Consider the following 18,788-nt stretch of genomic DNA (forward strand, 5'->3'; position numbering starts at 1 on the left):
CATCTCTCTCTCTCTCTCCCTCTAGTTTTCTTTGTGTCCTCTTCCCTTGACAAAAACAAGCATATATAGTTGCATAAAAACAAGCCTATATAGTGATATAGAACGACTCCACTTTCTCGGGCAAATGGTTAGGTGGTCGGAGTAGGTGGGAGCCTTACATGCTCACAATATCGGCAACGTGAGAGGTCAAGTGGCCTCCTACTTGCTTGCTCGGGAGGTATCCAAATTGTCTAAACAAGTGTTCGAACACCTGCCCAAATTAGGGTCCACCAAGCTTCTCACATATGATATAAATGATAGGAGGAGAAAATACTAAGTAATGCTATTCTTTAAGAAAATAAGATTGCATAGCGGAAAATAAAGGCTATTCTTCACTCTTCAGGACCACCAAACTCTGTAGTTTATGGATGGGGTTGTTATATCCCATTCTCTGCTTCTCAAAAGTACCCAATAAGCAGTGGAAGAATTTCATCGGGCATCTTAGACCTTTGGACATAGTAGGGGGTGATATTATTCCACAAGAGCGACAATAATGGTAGAAACCTCCTAAGGGGTGGTAAAGATAAATTGGGATGAATAGTATGAACAAGAAGATGGGAGTGTGAATGATGGTAAGAGATGAGTTGGGTCTTGTCCTTGCATCTATGGGTACCACAATTCCCTTTATTACCAATCCAATCGTAGCTAAGGCAATGGCTACTTGGAAGGCTGTAGCATTTGGTAGCGATTTAGGGTTCCAAGGAGTAATTCTTGAGGGAAATGCGCTGGAAATTGTGAATGTTTTGCAACATGCAAACTCTTTTTGGAGCCAGTACAGTCAATTGATTGAGGATGTTAGGCTGAATAGTCTCTAATCTTTCGTTTGACACATTCAAAGGGAGGCAAACGAAGCGACCCACTATTTGACGAATGCAGCACTTCATTAATCTTTAGACCAAGTATGAATGGAGGATAGTCCTAATTTTATTCAAAATATTGTATTTGCTGAGCAAGAATTTCTGTCCTGATTTTTGATGCAAGAATGATGTTTCATTTTTTTTTTTAAAAAAAGAGTAGCATTAGTCTAGTCTAAAATATTACCATTAGAAGGAACCTTAATATACTTTTTGACACTTAAAAAGTATATATATATATATATATTATAATTTTTTTTTTTTTTTGGACTTGTTAGCCCTTGAAAAACAAGATCCATGTATTTTTTTTACTTGGGCTTAGCCCACCTTGCGTATCATCTTGTCATGGGCAATTACGAATTAAAAACTTCCAAAAACAGTTACAGTACATGTAGACGAAATTAAGCCATTTTTTGTGCGACGAGTTAATACAAACTAGGGAAGGGGCCGAACACGCACACATAGTCACCGCCTCCTCTAAAACTCAACTTCAGCTCTCTCGCTTTCTCCGCCGCTGACCAACAATGAACAATCCCTACCCGCCGGTGACTCCAGCATCGGCTATCTCTCTCTGATTTCTATATTTTTTTTAATAAATAATGAAGATTTTTGTTAAAAAGTATAAGGCGTCCATAAATACACTCGTATATACACAATAAACACCTAACTCAGAAAAAACCTAAACAAAGAGCAAGAAAAGCCCACCAAAACCCAAAAGGCCCACAACCCAAGAAGCCCACAAAACCGACCCAAAACCTAATACCCGAGACCCACCCAGAGCACTCATACCCTAAACCCCCAGGCAAAACGAAGTTAGAGCACAACGCAAACACCTCCAGTCTCTATACAGAGCTACCCGTTGAACTCGCCATTCCCCAGTCACGCCTGCTGCTTCTACGGGTTGAACGCCTGCTCTCGTCAGGCCTTCCACAGCACAACGTGACACCTGATCTCAGACAGATTGCCCAGCGCCCATTGCCTTTTATATCAGCAACACCGTCATGGCTCAACCCCTAGAGGTCTCTCTCTCTCTCTCTGTATTTTTACATGTATTTGTGTGGTTCCTTAACTTTGCGTAATAGGTTAAAGCTAGTAAATTATGAAACTTCTTATTCTTTTTGGCTGTTTAATGATGAAAGTAGCTAAGTTTATGGTACTATATTAGTGTCTCACGTGGGTTAAGTTCTTAACCTTCTTGGAAGCCGGTTCTCAAAAATGAGTTCTACCCAAAATTGGTATTATTTGGTATTAGAGCGGCCACCATGTTAAGTATGGGATTAAATGCAGTTAGTTGAATATGAGATGGAAGGGGTTGCGGCTTTGTGGAGTCACGGAGGGGGCAACCTATAGGCTGGATTAAAATGTCCTGATATTATGTATAGTATAGTGTTAAGCTATTGAATATCGATGGTGAGTGGAGCCACAAAAAGTGAAAGGTTACTATAGGGTCAATGTTGATAGTATAGTGTTCATCGGGCCAGTCTCGATAGAATGAGCCAGCCACTGTGGATGTCGGCTACGGAGCGTGGTTGTATGTTACGATTTTAGTGTCCCACATGGGTTAAGTGTAATCTTAATCATGTATATATAAACTTTTGGGAACCCTCTCCTTACAAGCTGGTTTTCAAATGTGAGTTCTACTCAAAGTTTGTATCTATTTAATGGAACCAAGTAATTTTATGGAACTCAGTTTAGCGGAGGAGATATTTTTTCTTGAGCTCCAAGTAACAAAAAAAGCTTCTAATTGTTAAGCTTGGAGTTGTGGTGAACAAATATTTGGGTTCTTGATTTTCATATAGTTTTGGGAAGTATCTGGTAAATCGAGCTTAATATGACTGCGTGGATTTGGCTGGTTTGTGTTTTTGCATTGTTGGAAATTCAAACTAATGTGAGCGTTTTCTTCTTCTTCTTATTTTTTGAATAAAGAATGAGATTCATAATTTCATTATGTTTGCTATCTTTTTCTTGACACTTAAAAAGTAAAAAGTAGGGCTTAAGCTGAGGACTGAGTACAAGTTTTTGGTTTTTACTTGTGATACATTTTTGAAAAGTTCTTATCTGATGATGCAGAGACTCTCCAGGTTTTTTGTGATAAATTTTCTGTATAGCAAATTCGAAATGCAAAGTTATTCGTTATGCTATGATTTTTTTTTTTGTTTTTTTAAAATCTGGCGTGAAGACTTAACTGTTTTGTGTATTTGTTATGATTGAATCTTATTACAGTTGGCAGTTGAAAAAATTCTTTTAGCTTATGATTGTTGTTTTAGCTTATGTGTATAGCCAATTCTCTCTCTCTCTCTCTCTCTCCCTCTCTGTGTGTGTGCGTCTCTCTCTCTTGTGCGACTTGATCTTTTGTGTGAACTTGCCACTAAATGCACTACTAAATTCCATTGAATATGGAGTTCACCATAGTTGTCTTAACCTGAGTATTACTGCAGGGTACTACGAAGTCTTTTGAAGCTGTTGGGTTCAGTTTCTTTACAGATGAAGAGGTTCGAAAGCATAGTGTTGTTAAGATTACAAATCCAATTTTGCTTGATAGTATGGACAGACCGGTGCCTGGTGGATTGTATGATCCAAAATTGGGCCCACTAGCTGAAAGGACGCAGTAAGTCTCTTTTAACCCACCTATTTAGATTGAGTCCTATGCTCGCTGCTCGCTGCTTTCTGTCTTACATTATTCACATTTAAGGCCACATGCTTATTGATGTCTCTGTCGGAATCTGATGACACCTAGGATGAACGGTCTGTTCTGTAATTAATATTCCTTTGTTAGTTTTATCATCTGGTGGTCTGTTCTGTAATTATTATTCCTTTGCTAGTTTTATCATCTTTTTTTTTTTTTTTTTTTTGGTTAGGCTTATTGTCAAAGTTTCTTCTCTGTCTCTGCTTCTGCTTCTCTCCATTAAACTGTATGTCCTAGTTTAATTGAAGAACAAATATGTAAATTTAGTGGTAGATTGTCCATGCCCACGTTGCTAGTAAGGGGGATATTTTAAAGTAATAACCAGTTATCTTTTCACTTATACAATTGGCAATTTTTTAGTAAGGTTGGCTTTTTTTTTTGTTTTTCAGCTTGAACTGATCATAAATGGATTCTTCACCATGTAACAAATTTTGCTCATATTGCTGGTTTACTGGAAATAATTTTGTGATAATGTACGATGTTTAATAGGTGCATTTGTTGTAGAATACCGGGCAATTTTGTAACATAGGGATGATACGGTTCTTTGTTTCTGATGCAGTTGCAAGACATGCGAGCAGCTTTCATTGCTTTGCCCAGGCCATTTTGGTCACATTGACCTTGTTTCACCAGTCTATAATCCGTTGCTCTTCAATATTCTCCACAGTCTTCTTCAGAGTACTTGTTTCTTTTGTCACCATTTCCGGGCAAGCAGAAGCCAGGTATTTTCACTTTAATGGGGCAATATATAGTACCTCCTGGGCCTCATGGAGCCTATTGTGCTTTGTTCCTTCGCTGACCTTGCTTTTTGAATGATATTTTCTATATATATATATATATATATATAGATTTTTTTTTTTGAATCCTTGTTGGATTTTATATCTTCTCTAATGGTTTTCTTTTGAATTTTTATACCAATTTAAGGTTGAGACATGTGTTTCTCAATTGGAACTCATTGTGAAAGGGGACGTTGTTGGGGCCAAAAGGTTGGGCTCGAATACATTGAGTGAAACCTCATATCCAGATGACATCGATGCGAGCCAGTATAGTGATAAGGCACATTTATGTAAGCAAGGATGGACCTCTCTTCAGTTTACTGAGGCAATGTCTGCTTTGAGAAAATTGCTGAAGCCAAGATCTGGGGTTTGTAAGAACTGTGAGGCCAGAAATCCTAAAATCAGTAAACCTACTTTTGGATGGTTTTATATGGTAAGTTTTTTCATGTCGTCACAGCTTGAAAATTGTCCATGTAACCAGTGATAGTTCCTTTCTTATTTGCTTTCTTACTTTTGGTGATATTTGAAGGATGCTTTTTTTTTTTTTTTTTTTTTGAGTTCCTGTAGTAAAATGCGTGGATTTATTTGTCTGCTTGTGCCAACTTTTTCTGTTGATTTTGTTTTGGGTGTGTGAGGCTTTGGAAGCCTGGAACTTTTGATAAATAACATACAGAAACCAGTAACTGACCCAATTTCAATAGGAAGTGAAAAAAAAAAAAATCTTAAGAGTGATCCACAGGATGGGAGTGGCTATTAAGATGCCCTTTCTTTAAAAAATTGCTCAAATTTAATTTGTTTTTTTGATAAGTAATAAAAATATGTAAAAATTTGTAAAGCACATTCCATATCTGATTGTGTTTGATTATGTATGCAATTTTGTGTTTATCTAAAGACTTAACCTAACTAATTGTTAAGAAACATTGCAGGCATTTCCCCTCCTTGATTCCTGGAATAATTAATGTTTTGTATTGCTTTGCTCTTTCACCATTGCATCTTTTTGCTTGTTAATCGAGATTCATTTGTTCATGATTATTAAAAAGAGAGAATGCTCTTTGCATAGTCAAAACATCTTGTTCCTTGCTCATGCAATACTAATTTGAAGAAGGGATAGGAAATTGGTAATGAATTAAGCAACAAGATTTGACGTGCAAGATCGATGGAAGGTTTGAAGGGGGTCTATTTAGAAGGGTGGTCCCTGCTTTCTTAGAGTGATGCTTCTCACTTTTTGATGTCGGACAGAAGTTAGAATACCAAAATTGATGTAGAACAAAAGATTCGAAACCAAATCTTATGTAGGAGAATCTGGAAAGCAACTTGTTTTAGGGTTTAGGACAAGCTACGGCTAGGATTTTAGTGGGAAAAAGGCTGGAAAATATTAAGGAATATAGGGTTTTTTTAATGGTAAAACAAAAGGTTAGGATTTGGAGATGAAAGAAAGAGGAAACACTTAGCGTTTTGGCTTGCTATTTTTGGGCTTCGAACAGTAACTCTGAATAGTCTTTTAATATATATATTTTGGGATTGCTTGAGTGCTATTTGATGGCTAGGTGGTTTGGGGTTGTTTAGGATTGGATTCTAGGGAAACAATACATAAAGATCAGATCATATATTGGTTGGAATTCAAAACAAAATTGCTGGAAACTGAAAAAAGAGAAAAAAAGAAGAGACAAGCCTAGGTAATAGGTATAATTCCTAGTTTTCCTATGCATCACACTTAGGGTTCCTTAGTATAACACCTAGTTTTTCTCCGAACGGTTAGCTAAAAGACAACAAAGGAAAACAAAGAGAGAGGACAGGAGTAAACAAAATCAGAGACAATAAAAATTACAATGTTAAAGTACTTTAATGGGCTGATAACTAATTTTTCTCTCTGGGTTGATTTTTGTAGAGTGGTATGTCAGGTGGCAATGCTAGACGGAATGCGATTCAAGGGTGCAAGGTGGGAAGGTCATTAACTGGTGGAACTAATGGAAATACTTTGCTTGAGGTGCAAAACACCAATGATATGACTCCCTTGGGGGATGTTGTTGATACTGCTGAAACAGAAACCTCCAGTGCTACCTCTTCTGGAGCTCAAGATAGTCCGACAAGAAGGCATAGAAGAAAAGGAGGGGAAGTGCCTCTTGAGTTCTTTAAGCAGAAGGGTTTATTTTCGGGACCTCTATTACCATCAGAGGTATGCTACTTGGGGAAGTTTATTTTTTACAATCGTAATAGCCTATGTTTATGGTTGTCTTGACTTGGGTTCAATGTTATAGAAACCTATTCTGGTTTTGAAGTAAAGTTTTCTCTCTCTTTATCAATTTTTTTTTCTTTCTAATTTACAGGTTAAAGAAATTGTGAAGCTTCTTTGGGAAAATGAGAGACAGCTCTGCTCATTTATCAGTGATATACAGCAGCAGGGACTTCAAAGGAAAGATGCTTACTCTATGTTCTTCTTAGAGACTATTCTTGTACCTCCAACCAAATTCCGCCCCCCATCCAAGGGAGGTGATTCGGTTTCAGTATGTACTTGTTCTTGAAAGAAAATCTTGCTCTTTTTGCAAAAAGTGGGGTTTTGTTTTCTTCTATTCCTGCTTGACTTAGTTTTTCCCTTTATTATCGCGATCCTGGAAAATATTATGTTGGTTAAAGATATCTGTGCTGTGGTTTTGTTGGCAAATCCAGCACTCTTAATAGTCAGCTTTCTTTGCTTCCCACCAAACATATTAATCAGATTATGACATGAACGATGTTTATGCATTGTTGTGATGCTTGCACACATTGTGCCCTTTGGAAAATATTATAAACTTATTCACATTATAGTTGGCATGGGCTTTGGTTCTGTCGGCCTGTTTCTGAGACAATGTATGTGGATGGTGGTTAAATTAGGAAGAAAATGGTAAGTCATGTTAGGAGCATGCATTGTGGACCTAACACGATATGAGATACTCTCATGTCCTCTCATGGAGCATCTAAGAGAGGTAAAATTGCTTTGGCATTTTAGATAACCCAATTAATCTGTCTAAAATCATTTTTTGAAGATTTTTTAGATCATTGTAATTTTAAGTCTTGATTTTTTTGTTGTCTTTTTTGCACACATGTTCTGTACTAGAGCAATGCTCCCCACTTTTCTTGCTCTGAGTATTTTCTGGACCCATTGGAGTGTTCATTATGACAACTAAGCTAGGCTGGTCTCTATCATGGTAAAGTTGTAATTATGCCAAACAGTATCCTAAATAATCGTAACACGCTCTAAAGGCTGTTGTTTATGTTAGTAACAATGCTACTTTTTTTAGTGCCAATTCATTTATTTGTTGACAATTTATTTATTTTTGCTTCTGCCCCCTTTTTTGCTTATACTTTTTGTTCTGTGCTTGTAATACTTGGAAACTGTTGACGACTTTAAATGTGACAAAATTGGAAAAGAATAAGAATAATGTGGCTTCTACTTGAAGGGTGAGCGAGTTGTTTGTGAGTTAAAGGGGACAATTGGAAAGTACTACTTTGAAAATATGTAAGTTGGATGCTTTGTGTTTAATGTGGTGTCCTTGGAGAGAGCGAAACACAAGGAGTTTTGAAGATCGTGAGACTGTGATGTTAGAGCTGAAGAAAATGATATTACAATTCCTTTACAAATGGAATAGTTTACTTGTTTTTTTTTTTTTTTTTTTTTTTTTTTTTTTTTTTTGAGTTTTTGGAATTTGGTTCTTCTTTTTCTATTCTTTAAGTATTCTCTTGTACATGTCCTCTGTACTTACATGCAAAGTTGAGTAAGGTTCAGTATTTTGTTTTTGTTTTGGCACCAAGTGAAAAGGGCAGGGAGAGTGTGTGTGTGGGTTGGGGGGGGGGGGATGGGGGGCGGCGCACTCCTTATCCTATGGCCCAAGGAAGGCATCCCTCAAAAGGGTGTAATACCTGATTGATCCCATAGAGTTTGGTACTCCCCCCCATTGCAACATGTGTAGCGGGATGAATAATCTATTTTTTAATTTGTATCTACTACATTCTCTTGATTTTAAGGATGCCCTATTGAATTACATATTTGGTGTTATTCTAGGTAATTGAGCATTCTCAAACTATTTTGTTGGAGAAGGTGCTACAGTCCAATATTTCATTGGGAAATGCGCATGTTAACAACTTAGAATACTCAAAGATTGTACGGCTGTGGATGGACCTCCAGCAATCTATAAATGTGTTGTTTGATAGCAAAACTGCTACAGGTGAGCATAAATTGATGCTATCTTCATCGATTGGACTTCTAATTTCTGTTATGTTTTTGAATGCGAGTAAATTCTTTAGATTCTCTTTTGATTGCATTTCAAATATCTATGATCAAATTACTTATGAAAGAAAATCTATTAATTGAAGTACAACATGCAATCAATGACTTGCATTTATCGGCTTTTATTTTGATGAATGATGAAAATCCTGTGTCTCTGCATTACTCCTCGCCTCACTTACCCTTCTTAAACTACATGTGTAATGGTGTGTATATGCTTCTAAAGTGCATTATTGTAATTAATGGCTTGTGCTTTATCTTAGAGTTTGTGCTGAAAAAATAAGGATTGTGGTTATATTCCAAAGATTACCTGGGGAGAACTGGTCATGGGTAGAGTTATTTGAATTGAAAAAAAAGTGTTCTACTTTGTTTGCATTGTTAATACTTATTTGTGTGCATTGGATGATTTAGTGTATGTCCTTGGCTTTGTCAATGCATGTCCCTTGTTTCAAGTATAATATGTAAGCATTTAATAATCACTGCCTGTAGCAGCTAACACCAGTTTTCCTTTCTCTACTTATGGTAGGTCAAGGTCGAAGAGATGTAACTTCAGGAATTTGTCAGTTACTGGAAAAGAAGGAAGGCATGTTCCGCCAGAAAATGATGGGAAAGAGGGTTAATTATGCTTGCCGCTCTGTCATATCCCCAGATCCCTATTTAGCTGTAAATGAAATAGGAATTCCTCCATACTTTGCACTAAGATTAACCTATCCCGAGGTAAGAATGGACAAATTTTAATTATCATCTTGTAGCAAGGAATATAATTTTGTTCCTTACTTTATCCTTATAATTAATTAATTTTTTTTTGATAGGTAAGTAACTGATAATTAATTAATTATAGAGCCAAAGGTAATGCTCTCGATGGAATCTTGTCGCATGAGGGTGATTTTTGGATTCCTTCTAAAAGGAAGTCATTTGAAGTTAAGTCTTACTATAAGGTGTTATCTACTCCCTTAAGGTCCCTTTTTCCTTGGAAGAGTATTGTCTACTCTCTCAAGAATAATGTTTTTTGTGAGGATGACAACTTTAGGAAATTTTTGAACTTTGGATAGTTTACAAAAGATAAATGTTATTTGTGGTGGAATGGTGCTGTATGTGTAAGAAATGTGGGGAGTCTATTGCTCATCTTCTTCTCCATTGTGAGGTTGCAAAAGAATTTTTGATAAGTAAAGATATATAGAAAAAGCGCAGAGGGGCGCAACCCTAGTACACCGGGAGTATACAAGAGAGCGACTAAGAGGAAGAGAAAGAAGAAGAGAACATCAAAAGAAAATCTTGGAAGCTGATTACTATAGGCGCTAGCCAACCAGCAGTCCAAGAGAAGAGAGTGTACAAGAAAAAATGAATAAGGTCCTCTATATTCCTCAAAACATTTAGCATTTCTCTCGTTCCAAATACTCCACATAAGGCATAGAGGAACCATCTTCCACACAACGGCACTGCTGGATTTACCACCCGTCCACCAAGAAGCAAACAACTCGTTAACGTTACCCGGCATAACCCAACACAAACCAAACCGAACGAAAATGGCATTCCACATGGTGCGCGCCACCCCACAATGAAGAAAGAGATGATCAACAGACTCCCCATCTGATTCACACATGCAACAACGATTTATCACCACAATACCTCTCTTCCGAACATTGTCCAAAGTTAGAATCTTTCCAAGCGCGGCCGTCCAAACAAAGAAGGCCACTCTTGAAGGAGCCTTGGTGTGCCAAATACTTTTCCAAGGGAAAGGAGTAGGGTCTTTTGAAGCAAGGATCCTATAAAATGATCTTACTTCAAATTTGCCTTTACAAGAAGAGATCCACCTTATTCTATCCTCCCCTTCCCCGCCCATCGGATGCGAATACAATAGCGTGTAAAAAGAGGCCAAGACCTCCACTTCCCAATCATGTACCCTGCGAGTGAAGGAAACATTCCACTGAACAGAGGCATTTAAGCATTCCCTATTGTCTGCAATAGACGCATCCTTCTTGGTGGCTATGTTGAAAAGTCCAGGAAAAGCCTCCTTAAGAGACATATCTCCGCACCAAATATCCTCCCAAAACCTGATATTGGACCCAAGACTAGGGATAAATCTAATGTGGCTTTGGAACGACCTCCACCCCCTGCATATATACTTCCATAACCCAACCCCATGCGATCCTCTGGGAACCTTGGAGCACCAATCACCCCAAACCGCACCATACTTTGCCACCAAAATCTTCCTCCACCAAGCCTCCTTCTCCTGAGCAAATCTCCATAACCATTTTCCCAAAAGAGCTTGATTCATCAAACGCAAATTCCGAATGCCTAAACCTCCCTCAGAGATCGGAGAACATACCTTATTCCAACTAACCAGATGGAATTTAAACTCTTCATCAATCCCACCCCATAAGAAATCACGTTGAATCTTCTCAATGCGCTTCGCCACTGAGGCCGGAATAGGAAATAGAGACAGAAAGTAGGTAGGAAGATTGGATAAGGTACTCTTTATGAGAGTAATCCTCCCCCCCTTTGATAGATACAAGCGTTTCCAAGAGGCCAGCCTTCTAGCATATTTCTCCAACACGTCCTCCCAAATAGCCTTGACCTTAAACGAGGCTCCCAACGGGAGGCCCAAATACTTCAGCGGCGTAGAAGCTATACCACATCCCAAAATACCAGCCAGCCTGTCCGCATTGTCCATACTACCCACAGGAACCATGACAGATTTAGCCAAGTTCACTTTTAACCCAGAGACAGCTTCAAAGCAGACAAGTAAGGCGCCAATGTTTCTTACTTGAGTAGGATCTGCCCCACAGAAAACCAAAGTGTCATCAGCAAAGAGAAGGTGAGAGACGATAATCCGATCCGTTTCTCTAGCTCCCACTAGAAACCCAGAAATGAGTCCCCTATGTAACGAGGCGTCGATCAACCTACTGAAAGCCTCTATGACCAAGACAAACAGGAAAGGAGAAAGAGGGTCACCTTGCCTCACGCCACGTGAACTATCAAAGAAACCGGATGAAGAACCATTAATCAAAACCGAGAATCTCACGGACGAGATGCAATGCTCGATCCAGGAGCACCATTTCTCTCCAAAACCACACCTTCTCAGTAAGTAGAGAAGGAACTTCCAATTCATATGATCATAGGCTTTTTCCATATCCAATTTGCATAATAAGCCGGGCTCCCCTGATCTAATACGACTATCCAGACATTCATTGGCGATGAGAACTGAGTCCAAGATTTGCCTGCCTTTTACAAAAGGATTCTGGGGTTTAGAGATTACCCTGTTCATCACTCTCTTCATTCTATTGGCAAGGACCTTGGCTATAATCTTGTATGTCCCTCCCACAAGGCTAATCGGACGAAAATCCTTAATGTCAGTAGCTCCATGAGACTTCGGGATGAGAGAGATGAACGTGGCATTAAGACTATTCTCAAACCTACCTCGATCATGGAACTCCGCAAAGACCGCCATAATGTCCCCCTTGAGCACATCCCAACAATCCTGAAAGAACGCCATAGAAAAACCGTCCGGACCTGGTGCCTTGTCCCTATCCATTCCCTTCACCACCTCCCAAACCTCCCTTTCCTCGAAAGGAGCTTCCAAACTAGTGGCCTCTCCAACATCCAACATGTCAAACTCAAGATCATCTAACCTCAGTCTCCAAGAGAGACTCTCTTTGAAAAGAGACTCGTGAAAATGAGTGACATGATTACTAATAACCTCTTGATCTGAAGTGGTGGAACCTTCTACAATCAACGACTCAATGGTGTTATGTCTTCTATTCGCATTAGCAATCCGATTGAAAAATTTCGTACAATTATCTCCCTCTTTCAACCACCGGACCCTTGATTTTTGCCTCCAACTAATTTCCTCTTGTAAGAGAAGGGACTCCAACTCTCTGGCTAACGACCTCTTCCGCTCAATATCTTCAGGGGACAAACCTCTCTCTTCCTCCATCCTATCAAGAGCCTTTAAATCATCCATACGAGCCTTGATGTGCCCTCCCACATTGCCAAATTCATGGTTATTCCATCTCTTAATATCCTCCTTGAGAGCTCGTATCTTTTTCACCAAGATAAAACTCGGTGTGCCAAGAAAGTGATAAGACTCCCACCAACTCCGCACTTTGTCCACAAAACCCTCAACTTTAAGCCACATATTTTCAAACTTGAATGGTCTCTTACCTCCCAAGAAACAATTACAATCAAGAACAATAGGAGCATGATCCGAACAAATACGGAGCAACCTCTTTTGTCGAACACCCGGGTAGTGAACTTCCCAACCTGGGGAAATAAGGAATCTATCTAGCCGAGACCAAGAGTGATTGTTAGACCAAGTAGAGACCCCCCCAGCTAATGGAAGGTCCATAAGACCCTGCTCCGAGATAAAATCTGCAAATTCCCTCATTGCGGACCTGGAATGAACGCCCCCCGACCTTTCACTAGGAAAGAGAGTTGCATTGAAGTCCCTACCAATACACCAAGGCATATCCCACCAACTCATAAGGCCCACCAACTCCTCCCAAAAATAATGTCTAACATTATCTCTGTTGGGACCATACACCCCCCCAAATGCCCAAACAAAACCGTCATCAACATTTCTGAAGGAGCAAGCCGCCACAAAACTGCCCAAAGCAACCTCAACCTTCGTGACTACCCTTCTATCCCACATAACCAGAATTCCACCCGAGGCCCCTCTTGACGGAACATAACACCACTCCGCATAAGTGCATCCCCACAAACTCCTCACAAAATTATTAGAGATAAGATCCACCTTAGTCTTCTGCAAACTTACTATATCCACCTTCCAACTTCTAAGGAGATTTCTAACCCTCAATCTTTTGCCCCTTTCATTTAAGCCCCTCACATTCCAGGAAAGAATTTTTGGCTTCATTGAGCAACTCGATGACCCCTCCCTTTATTTCTAGCCCTCAAATAACTTCCACTTTGCCCCTCATAATTAACAGAAAAGTTAAGGTTGTTGAGCTCTCGCTTACCTTTCTTTCCTGTATGTGTTTCCAAGGCCACTCCCTCTTCCACCGCCTCTCCCACTTCCTTGCCATCGCCCACAGAATCAGCCAAGATAATCCCAAAGACCTTCGAAAGCTTACTATCTTCTCCATCACAAGAGACACCCACAAGCTTGCTGAAATCAGTAACATACTCCACCGTAATCGGCTCCAGCTCCGCAAAAGGAACCACCGCTAAGGATTCTGAATCAGTCACAGGGCTCTCCTCACATACACTTTCCAATGCCCCACTCAACCTCAAAGTGTGGGTCGATCCTGGTAGCTCCCACTTCTCAAGACCCGGTGGAATCTCCCCCTGCTTCTCAATCATCTTCTGCCCAGCACTTTCTCCTATCCCCGTATCCTTCTCCACCAACTCCTGTCCCATTCCCGGCAAGTCCCATTTCTCGAGCCCCGGTGAGAGCTCACCCCGAAGGTCAGACCCCTCCTTTCCAGGCACCTGCACCAGCTGCCCCGTCTTGGTTAAAACTAACTGCCCATAGCCACCTCTCTCCGCTATAACCATCCCCCTCCCACACGTCGACATCTTCACCATCCCACGATCATCGGCAGTAGGCCCCGAAAAAACCCACGGAGAAGAACTGGTCGAGACCTCCTTGCGAGCGCATGCCGGTAGGACTGTCGGCACTTTACCCAAAATGCCCAGAACTGGGTCGCTCCGTCGCGCCGGCGATGAAGAAAGTTCCACAGAACCGCTCGCCGGAGAAGACCCATCGATTGTATCAGTTCCTCGATATCCTTCCCTTGCCGACACCAACTTCCACGGTTCCTTGACTGTCGGCAACTCCTTCACCGGCGCCTCTGCCGGCGGCACATGAGTGACCGGCACACCTTGATGCGACAAGGTCGACTGAGTGCGAGTCTCCGTCAAGGATGACGAAGCACCCGAGAGCCCTGTGTTGCTGGACTTTACTGTCTTCCTTCGGTAAGTATTAAGCAACTTACTGGGCCCAAAGCCCACAACTGGGGCCTTGTCCTTTTGACCTACCGGGAACTTAGAAATGGCCTTGGGCTGGGCCACCATAAGGGTCTCCACAGTACTGGTTCTAGAAGGCCCAAAGGATCTGGCCTCACAACTGCATGGGGATCGGGAGATAAAATCAATTCCTTCGAGGCAGATCCTTATCTCGTCCTGTAACTTCAGCAGGGATTTCTTCAGCTTTTCCTTACCTCCCGCAGACACGCAACCTGAACAGCACGCACCTGAAAAATCTGCTTCGGACACTTTCTCCTCGGAACTTGAAGATTTCCTCTGCGCTACCTCGATCCTGCCTACACTGTTCAGAACAGTCTTCTCCACCGGACCTACCACTGGAAGAGACTTCAGAACCACCGGACGAACTTCAGCTTCCTTAGCATGGCATTCTGCAGAAAAACTTGACCCCAACGTCTTACCATTCTCAGCAGAAACACCCAACAACCATTTGGGAACTCTTGCAATCGGTTCAGCGAAGGACCCAAACAGTTCCTCTTCCTGGTTCGACGTAGACATTAACACCTCTGAAAAGCTTCGTCTTTGTTTCCCTGCCATTGCCTTTCTTGCAACCCCAACAAATGGCTGGACAAAATCAACAGCGATCCGAATCTCTGACTGGAACCGGTACCAGCCCTTCCTATTCCATCCTTCAGGCACGAAAATTCTCCCTCGTCTATCTCTGCCATCATACTCCTCTAATACCAGGAAGCTCCCGTGCCTGTTGAAACATTTCTGGACTATAACGCGTGGAAAACTCCGAATGGACTCATCCCTGAAAACCCTTGAATCCTCAACGACCAACAGCTCATCAAAAATCTTCAATAGCCATTCTGCTTCTTTCCAGTCCAATCGTATCGATCTCAACTTACCTCTGCATCGCTCTTGTAGCTTCAAAACCGTATCTCCATCCTTCACTATCATGGCAAACTCCTTAGATTCTACAGACCAATCTCTCGACAACCCCATCCCGTTTTCTAGGATAATTTCTATCTCAGTTTTGTGTTAACTGAACTATCAGGTTGCAAAAGAATTGTGGAGTGCATTTTTTAATTGTTTGGTATTGCTTGGGTAATATCTGGAAGGGTGAGCTAGTTGTTGATAAGTTGGAGGGGACAATTGGAAAACTGTAATGCTTTGAAAAAATGGAGGTTGGCTTGTTCTTTTTTATACTTTAGGGTTCTCTTATATATTTCCCGTGTATTAGTGTTGCACCCCTTTGCACTTTGAATGAATTTAGATTACTTATCAAATATATATATATATATAATTTAGTTATCTGTTTGATCTATTATTTGTTATCTGTAGAAATGAATTAACCTGCACTTGGTTATGAAGCATATTGCTTGCATCTTGATTGCAATAAATTTGCCAATCATGACCATTCATGTATGTTGGTCCTACTTGTGATCCATGTAGGTCAATAATATTGACCCTCGTACATTGGATGGTTTGAGTTTTGGCATTGAAGTATTGTATGGAAAAGATTGCTTGTGAATAATGTCCCCTTGGATTATAACTACATAGTTGGCTGTATACCTAGATAGTGAGTGTAGGTGTGGACACTCTTAGTCCGGTATGCTCAATGTAGCACAAAGGAATATTTGTAGGAGAGAATAAGAGAGGAAATTTTCTTCTCTATATGCTTTTTGTGTTGGCCTGTTGCTTGCTTTATTCAATCTGTAGGATCATGTAGGTGTCTTTTCTACAAGATGTACTTTATTCAAAATGTCAGGGAGGCGCACTAGTCCTGATGGGAGCAATAATTCTTTTTCATTGATTTTGTATTTGGATACTGGTTGTTGGTAAGATTCAGGACAAATTCTGATAGTAATTATTAGCTTTCTGTGTATTTTCTTCCATTTAACACCTATTATTCCTGATGGCTTGTAACTGTCTTCCATGTTGGACTTCTTTCAGCCAGTGTTGCACTCATATTTTTTATCCTCAACTGTCTTGATTTTCTCTTGTTTACTAGAAATATTTTTTTTAGATAAGTAATAAACCAATCTCATTCAAAGCGTAAGGAGATCCTAATTACACGTGAGGTATACAAAAAAAGGAACCACCTAACTAGCAAGGGCAAAATGAACAAGGAAGTCACTATAACTAAGCGACAAAGGAGACACATACACTGTTGCCCATAGATACAAATTTCATAGAACAAAGATAAAATTTCCCCTAGTGTTCTCTCTCTGTCCTCAAAAAATCTATTGTTCTTTCTTTTCATACACTAAAAAAGGCACGTAGGCAGAATTTTTCACACCGCAGCACTTCTAGGCCTGCTAAAGGACCACCAACAGTTGAAGAAGTCTAAAACACGTATAGACAACTCAGAACATCCCAAAACGACTGAAAAAAGCACTCCAAATGTCGGATGCCACATTGCAATGGAGAAGAAGGTGATCCATAGACTCTCCATCTCTCTTGCACATACAACATCTATCCATCACGATGATATGCCGCCGACCACGCAAAGAATGCCCTCTCGAAGGAGCTTGAGTCCGCCATACACTCTTCTAGGGGAAGTGGCTACTGGCAGGAGAAGCCAAACACATGCAAAATTTCAGTGGGTCTATTCTATTATTGATGCTAGATATTCAAATGTATTCTTTTTCCTAGACTCACAACCTACCTATACACACACATGTAGAAGACAAAACTGGACTGGTTTGTTTGTTTGTTTTTCTGATGGATGTGCAACCCCAGATGGGTGGTTGGCAAATAATTTATTTTGGACCTTTACTGTGCAAAAAGGTGGACAATGTTGCCTTTGTTTTGGGTTTTTGGGGTTAGGACTCCGTGTTCGTTTTGGGTTGCTTTATGGGTTTTGGGTTTTTCTTTGCTTTTCTTGCTATTGTTTTTTATTGGTGTTTTTGTGTACACTTCCGGTGTACTTAGGGGTGCCTCACGCTTTTATCTTTATTTTTTATTTTTATATACTTTTGATTACGTATGAATAAAAAAGGTGGACAATCGGAAATTTAGAATTTTAAATTCTTTGCAAATTACTTGAGTCTTTGAGGTGCGACCTAGTGAATGGCCTTTTGTTTGTTCGTTTGCTATATGTTGTAAAATAACGACATTGAGATGAATCCTTTTTTTTTTTGTTGAAATTATTCTTTTTGATTATTACTTGGAAAATTTTGTATGTATGGAACTACATGTATCTATGATATTTTCTAATTACATATTCTGTGCCTTAGGTGCAGGGAAATGTTGTTTGTATAAAGATGCCTTGATTTTGAGTTCCCCATGTTTCGTTTTTGCTGTTGTTATTTCTGCAGAGGGTGACTCCTTGGAATGTTGAGAAGTTGAGGAAGGCTGTCATCAATGGTCCCGATATCCATCCTGGAGCTACACACTACATTGATAAGCTAATACCGGCAGGCCAAAGCCAAAAAGAGCGTGATCGCCGCACATCAATATCAAGAAAAGTACCATCCTCTCAAGGTCTTCTCACGCAACATGGGAAAGGCTGCGATTATGAATTTGAAGGCAAATTTGTACGTCGCCACTTGCAAGATGGGGATATTGTTCTTGTAAACAGACAGGTACTGGTTGATTAGACTTCACATATATAATTTCTTATGCATATCCGTATGTGATGAGAGGTGCAAGCTTCTTACTTTCTTGGCTGACATTATCAAAATTATCGGAATGTGAGGAGGGGCACTAAAGTGCTGCAAACATGTGCTGAAAGGGCTTATGATGTTCATCTGTTACCTTCTACATGGTTGTTAAGTGCGATCCGGATTGTAGAATCCTACGATCTTACGACACCAGAAGTGCCATCTGATCTGGAGTGCATGGAAACTCATTGGTTGGTGGGTTTGGGGTGGGATCTAGAGTTGGGTCATGGATTGGGCTGGATTGCAATCCTATCCATACAAAATTTTCCTGCTTTGTGGGCTTTCTTTCTTTGCGCTACTTAAAAGTTTGGGGTGTTTTTGTCCGACTTGAAAAATCTGGTGTTTGTAATAAAAAATATGCCCTTGGGTAAAAAATCCAACCAACCCACCCCAAACAAAACTAAAGCCCACGGTTTCTTTACAAAACAAATACCCCGCTCCCAAATTGAATCGACATTTGTTCACAATCAGCCCAGGTTTCCTCCTTCGTTCTCTTCTCTTATCTCTCTTCACTATCTTCTGTTCTCTTTCTTTTTTTCTTTTTTATCTCTTTCTTCCAAC

The 18,788-nt window shown here is 40.2% G+C and overlaps 1 protein-coding gene across 2 annotated transcripts in view; it reads left to right on the plus strand.

Annotated features, from left to right (window-relative positions):
• Positions 1-1,704: 1,704 nt before the first annotated feature.
• NRPA1 (nuclear RNA polymerase A1) overlaps positions 1,705-18,788 on the plus strand; it is a 31,987-nt gene continuing 14,903 nt past the window's right edge. For both annotated transcript variants that reach the window (XM_059606514.2, XM_059606515.2), the window contains exons 1-9: positions 1,705-1,912; positions 3,332-3,501; positions 4,139-4,298; positions 4,501-4,785; positions 6,241-6,528; positions 6,680-6,856; positions 8,392-8,554; positions 9,140-9,330; positions 17,883-18,149. In XM_059606514.2, coding sequence (XP_059462497.2) covers positions 1,895-1,912; positions 3,332-3,501; positions 4,139-4,298; positions 4,501-4,785; positions 6,241-6,528; positions 6,680-6,856; positions 8,392-8,554; positions 9,140-9,330; positions 17,883-18,149 — 1,719 coding nt within the window. In that variant the 5' untranslated portion in view covers positions 1,705-1,894. The remainder of the gene's footprint in view (positions 1,913-3,331; positions 3,502-4,138; positions 4,299-4,500; positions 4,786-6,240; positions 6,529-6,679; positions 6,857-8,391; positions 8,555-9,139; positions 9,331-17,882; positions 18,150-18,788) is intronic.

Source organism: Corylus avellana, chromosome 10, assembly GCF_965113065.1.
Source record: "Corylus avellana chromosome 10, dhCorAvel1.hap1.2, whole genome shotgun sequence".
In the NCBI taxonomy this organism is placed as follows: Eukaryota; Viridiplantae; Streptophyta; class Magnoliopsida; order Fagales; family Betulaceae; genus Corylus; species Corylus avellana.